The sequence below is a fragment of the Parus major genome, chromosome 27 (assembly GCF_001522545.3).
Source record: "Parus major isolate Abel chromosome 27, Parus_major1.1, whole genome shotgun sequence".
NCBI classification, from domain to species: Eukaryota; Metazoa; Chordata; class Aves; order Passeriformes; family Paridae; genus Parus; species Parus major.
In genome coordinates, this window is record NC_031796.1 from 1,095,122 (window position 1) to 1,100,886 (window position 5,765).

General features: G+C 59.2%; 1 protein-coding gene across 1 annotated transcript; it reads left to right on the forward strand.

The window, feature by feature from the left end:
- Positions 1–1,554: 1,554 nt before the first annotated feature.
- Positions 1,555–5,671, forward strand: MSL1 (MSL complex subunit 1). Its single transcript, XM_015651003.3, has 7 exons — positions 1,555–2,021; positions 2,342–2,718; positions 3,378–3,442; positions 3,625–3,692; positions 3,914–4,038; positions 4,118–4,190; positions 4,307–5,671. Exons 1-7 carry the CDS (start codon positions 1,819–1,821, stop codon positions 4,395–4,397), a joined length of 1,002 nt encoding a protein of 333 aa, XP_015506489.1. The 5' UTR covers positions 1,555–1,818; the 3' UTR covers positions 4,398–5,671.
- Positions 5,672–5,765: the final 94 nt, after the last annotated feature.

Consider the following 5,765-nt stretch of genomic DNA (forward strand, 5'->3'; position numbering starts at 1 on the left):
TTAATTAATACCCCCCGCCTTTGATGATTAATTTTGCGCCCCCTTTGGGGGTTAATTCCATCCCCTTGAGGGTTCATCTCCACCCCTCTTTGGGTGTTAATTGTGCACCCCATGGGGTTTAATGCCCCCCATTTTGAGGTTTAATTCTGCTCCCCTGGAGGGTAAATGCCCCTCTTTTTTTGTGGGGAGGGGTGGTTAATGCCCCCCCCCCCATAGGGGTTAACGTCCAACCGCCGTGTCACCCTGGGGCTCAATGCCCCCCCTCGGGGGTTACGTGGCCCTCATGGCAGTTAACCTGCTCCCCCCGTGGCACCTCAGGGGTTAATGCCCCCCCCCATGGCTGTTAATGGCCCACATCGGCACTTTCTGTTCTCCCCCCATCGGGGAGGCCGGTAACGTGCCCCCCTTTCGGGGTTAACGACCCCCGCTGGCACCCCAGGGGTTAATGCCTGCCCCTTGGGGGTTACTGTCCTCCCCCCCCGTGGCACTCCAGGGGTTAATACCCCCCTCTTTGGGAATTAATACCCTCAGTGGGGGCATACCTCTCCAAGGTACCGGGGGGGGGGACATAACCCTCCAGGGGGTTAATGCCCCCCTCCCCAAGGGGTTAAACACTCGCCAAGGGGCAATTCTGCCCACCCCCCCGAGGGGTGAGGGCCCCTTTCCCCCCCCCCGGAGGTCTCTGCCTCCCCCAGGCCCGGGTTCCCCCTCAGGGGTCGCGGTTCCCCCTCGGGGGTCGCAGCCCCCCCAGACAAAGCCGCGGGGGCACAAAGGGCGGGGGCGGGGCGGGGGTTAACGGGCCGCCGCCCGTCACCCTGGAGACGGCGCGGGGGGGGGGCCTTAAAGGGGCCGCGTCACCGCGGGCACCGGGCGGGACATGGCCGCAAGGGACATCGCTCCGCTGCTCGGGCCAGCCCGCCGAGGAGAGGCTGCGACCCCAGCCTGGGGATTTGGGGGCCCTCACAGCCACGAGAGGCTGCCAGCCTTGTGGGGAGGGGGATACTGTGCGGTCCCCATAGCTGAGTTGTGCTCCCCCACTCACCCCATTGGTGTCTTGTGTGTGTCACCCTAGAGATGACATGTGTGCTCCCACCATGGGAAACCTACTTGTATGGCCCCACACTGCCCTGTGTTGTCCCCCCATGTGTGTTGTGTCACCCCATGGATGCTGTGTGTTCCCCCCTACAGCCATGGGTCACCCCCTGCCAGCCCCACGGCCCTGTGGCCACGTGCCATGGATGGCGGTGTCAGCAGTGGTGGCCCTGGTTGTGACAGGAAGGACGGGGACACCCCATGTGATGTCACCGCAGGCAGTGCCGCGTCCCCCAACATGGAGGAGCCACTGCGGCAAGTCTGTGATGGGACTCTTTAAAGATGCGCTCTTTAAGCCCGAAGCTAATTGCAACCTCCCTCTCCATCCTGCATCCTTGGGGAGGATACACAGAGGGTGGGCCCTCAAATTCTCTGGTTTCTGCTGCCCCATCTCTGGAAGTATTCCAGGCCAGGTTGGACAGTGTTTGGAACAACCTGGGATAGTGGAATATGTCCCTGCCTGTGGTAGGGGATGGGACTGGATGGGCTTTAAGGTGCCTTCCAACCCAAATTATTTGTGGGTTCTTTGATTTGATGAAATGCCCTCTCAGACTGGGGTTTGCAGCTGGACACAGGCAGTGTTGTGCTGGAGCAGGAGCCGGAGGGTGGCCATTTTGTGCCATTGGACACCCAATGACAGCTGTCCTGGGATGCCCACGGGGGTGACCCCACCCTGAGGTGAGCCCTCCCTCACCTGCCTTGCAGCTCCTGGCGCGGATCGAGCGCATGGAAAGGCGGGTGCAGCTGGTGAAGAAGGACAGCGAGCGGGAGAAGCACCGCATCTTCCAGGGCTTTGAGGTGGATGAGAAGCCGGAGGCGGAGGCGTGTGAGAAGCTGCCTCTGGAGTGTCCCCAGGATTTACTGGAGCCTCCCCCGACCCTGCAGCCCAAGCACTTCCCCTACGGCAGGAATGGGAAGGGGCATAAAAGGTACAGAGTGCATGTGGTGGGCTGTGGGGGGAGAAGGGGGAACGCTTCCTATGGCTTCACCCTCTGTTTGTGGGGCTGGCACTACGCAGCAGCCTTTGAGGTGTTTGGAGAGGCCACCCAGCACCAGGAACACATCCCTGTGTCCAGGGGAACCTCAAGAAAGCCTGTGTGGGGAGTCCAGCGTCCCAAAATGCTGGGGAAGCCCCTCTGTAAACTGCTTAAGTCTGGCCCTGGTGCAGCAGCTCTGTTTTGAGGGTGCCAGGAGCCCCCCCCAAGTGGCCCTGGTGCAGTGCCTGGCTCAACTCCTCTTCCTCCTGCAGGAAGCCAGCGTTCGGGAGCACGGAGAGGAAGACGCCTGTTAAAAAACTAGTGTCAGAGTTCTCTAAAGTGAAGAGTAAAACTCCAAAGCACTCACCAGGGAAGGAGGAATCGGGTGGCTCCTTGGCTGAAACTGTTTGTAAACGAGAACTGCGGAGCCAAGAGACTCCGGAAAAACCCCGGTCGCTCCTGGAGACCCCACTCAGAGCGTCAGCCCCACCGAAGGGCCCTGGCACCCACCCCAAGGAGAAAGGCTTTGTCAGCGAGGCCGACGACCTGCCCTATCTCTCCACCACCGAAATGTACTTGTGCCGCTGGCACCAGCCACCCCCATCGCCGCTGCGGGAACCTTCTCCGAAAAAGGAGGAGACCGTAGCAAGTAAGGATGGAGAGAACGAGGGAGAAGCTGCTGGGGCTGAGAGCGCTGAACAGGGCTCGGCACCCTCATTCTGAATCTGGGAAAAGGTTCCCAGACTCCCAAAAGGAGTGCCTGTGGTGCTGGGGAAGGTGCCACGCTGCTGGCTCCTTCCACTGCGGTGGGTGCTGGCTCTGGGCTCTCCCCAGTCTCATCCTGGGCTCACCCCGCTCTGGGAAGGGCTCCTGGCTGGTGTCTGTTGGAGCAAGCGGTGAAGCAACTTCCTGTGGGTGGGTGGGAAACGTATCTCTGACTCATGCCGCGGTGACACAGCACTGGGGTCATCTGCTGTCCCCAAATCTGCTGCTTGTCCTGCCTTGAGCCCGGCCAGGTTGGTGTGGAAGGGAGCTGGGCTGTGCTGGGTGGCTCAGCGCTCTTGCTCGGACAGAGCCCGGCACATCCCGGGGAGTGGCTCAGCTTTGCTCGTGTGCTGGCCCAGGGGGGTGGAGATGAGCTCTGCTGTCCCTGACAGCTCACACTGCTGGCTCAGGATGGGCATTTGGGACATCCCAAGCTCTGCTCTAAGGGAAAGGATGGGCAGGAAGGGAGTGGGGAGGTGGTGGGATGCAGCAGGGGCCGTGGGGATTCCAATGTGGGGTAACACCCTCCTTGTTGTCCTGCAGTTCCGTCTTGGAGGAACTACGTCGTGGAGCCCCTGAGAGACCCCAACCCCTCGGACCTCCTGGAGGTACGTGAGCCATTTGAGCTCATTGCGGTGCCACAGGGGCTTTCCAGGCTCTCCCACACTCCCAAAGCTGGTGGCATCTCATCCCCTGATCCAGCATCAACCCTGGCTGTGCTTGGTGGGGGGCTGAGGTGGTGGATGTGGCCCCGGGATGATGCACTGATCCCCGTCCGGTGTTGTTGCAGAACCTGGACGACAGCGTCTTTTCCAAACGGCACGCAAAGCTGGAGCTGGATGAGAAACGAAGGAAAAGGTGGGAGCAATGGGGGTCTGGAGTCCCTGTCTCACAGGGGAGGGTCCTGGGGTGTCACCTGGAGCAGGGGACAGGGCAGGGTGCAGCTGGGATGGGCACCAGGAATGCTGCAGGAGGAGGGATGCTTTCACATCACCGCAGCCAGTGCAGCCCCGTGATCGCCTTGGGGGAGTCTGGCACTACCCGTGGCTCCTCACTTTCCCAGCCATCCTGTTTTCCAGGTGGGACATCCAGCGGATCAGGGAACAGAGAATCCTACAGCGGCTGCAGCTCCGAATGTACAAAAGGAAAGGGATTCAGGAGTCGGAACCTGAAGTTACCTCATTTTTCCCTGAGCCAGATGATGGTGAGGCTTGTGAAGTGGGTGTTGGGTGTGGGGCTGCAGACATGGGGAGGGTCTCACACGCTCTGGTGTCTCTCCACAGTGGAAAGTTTGCTCATCACCCCTTACCTGCCCGTTGTCGCCTTTGGCCGGCCTTTGCCCAAACTGACCCCACAGTGAGTACTGGGAGCAGGAGGGGACGGGGCTGGGGAGCGCCGGTGTCACTCCTGGGAGGGCACCCTGCCCATTTTGGGTCTGCATGGCGCTGCAGTGACACCAGCTGTGCCCACAGGAACTTCGAGCTGCCCTGGCTGGACGAGCGCAGCCGCTGCCGGCTGGAGGTGCAGAAGAAGCAGACGCCGCACCGGACCTGTCGGAAATAAGGGAGGTGCTGGGAGCTCCAAACACCTCCAGGAGCTCCGCGTGTCCTCGGGGGGGGCTCTGAGCACCTCTGTGGCACCAGAAGCTCTGCCATCACCGGGTCACCACCAGCTGCTGCCTGCTCCGTGCTGACAGATGGTTCCGTTCTATGATCCCAGTTTTGTTCGTTTGGGTTTTGGAACGTTTCCTGGACTCATCCCCCGCGCTGGCACCGGCTTCCCAGTGCCACCGGCCGGCAGCTCCCGTCCGTGGGGCAGCGGGCAGATCCCAGCCCCATCCTCGAGTCCTCCGCGTGCCGCCCCTGCACTCTGCAGCCTGTGGCCTTGGGATCTGGGGCTCTCACCGTGTCCGGTGCGAGCACGGGGATCACCAGCACCAGATCCCGTGTCTGGGGGTGCCACGTCCCCCAGGACTCACCCGCTGCTGCCTTCATGTTGTGTTTAGTTATAGAAAGCAGGATAAACAGCGGATTGTGTTGGAGCCAGCTGGGGCTTGGGAAATGGGAAGCGCCTGGGATTCTCTTTTGGGAGGTTTCCCCTCCTCTTTGGGGGTTTTCCTCTCTAGAGTGGGTTGGCGGGGGCAGAGGGGAGAGTTAAAAAGCAAAAATTTTTTTTTTTTTTTTTTGGTGAAATAGAAACCCTGTGCGCACAATTTGGGGGGTTTTAATGTTTTTTTTAAATGTAATTTAAATGTTTTGAGGCGGGCGAGGGGTTTGCTGTGAGGGGGGGCGATTATTGCCTGTCCAATGCTCCTGGGTGCTGCTGGACCCTCTTGGTGCTGGATGGGTGGGGAGGGGCTCCATGTGTCCCCTTTTCCTTTTTCCTCTTTTTTTCTCTGTTTTCTCTCCCTGTCTTCCCCCATTTTTCCTCACCCTTCCCCCCTTTTTTTCCACATTTTTTTCCTCCTTTTCCCCCTTTTTTCCTCCCCCTGCACTGAGCCTGTGCCCCCCCCAGTCTTATCCCCCACTGCCCCCCTTTCTCTAATTAACCCCGAGCTTATTGAACGCCTGAAAACTCGTTTACAAAAAAAAAAAAAAAACTTTAAGAAAAAGAAACAAAACTTTAAAAAAAAAAAAACCTTAAAAAACCCGGAAATTGTTAAAAAATCGATAAAGTTCTAAAACCACCGAGTTCTAAACACGTTACGGGAGCGGGTGGGGTCACGCGCGGACACGCCCGATCGCTGGTTTTATTTTATTATTTTTTATTGCTTTTCGTTGTTGGTTTTTTTTTGTTTTGTTTTTGTTTTTTACAATAAACAAGGAAAAGGCTGCCGGGTGCTGGTGTTTTCCCCCCCCATTTACCCGCCTTCGGGTGTGACGTCATTTCCGCGGGGCGGTGACGTCAGCGGCGGGCGCGGCGCGCGCCCCC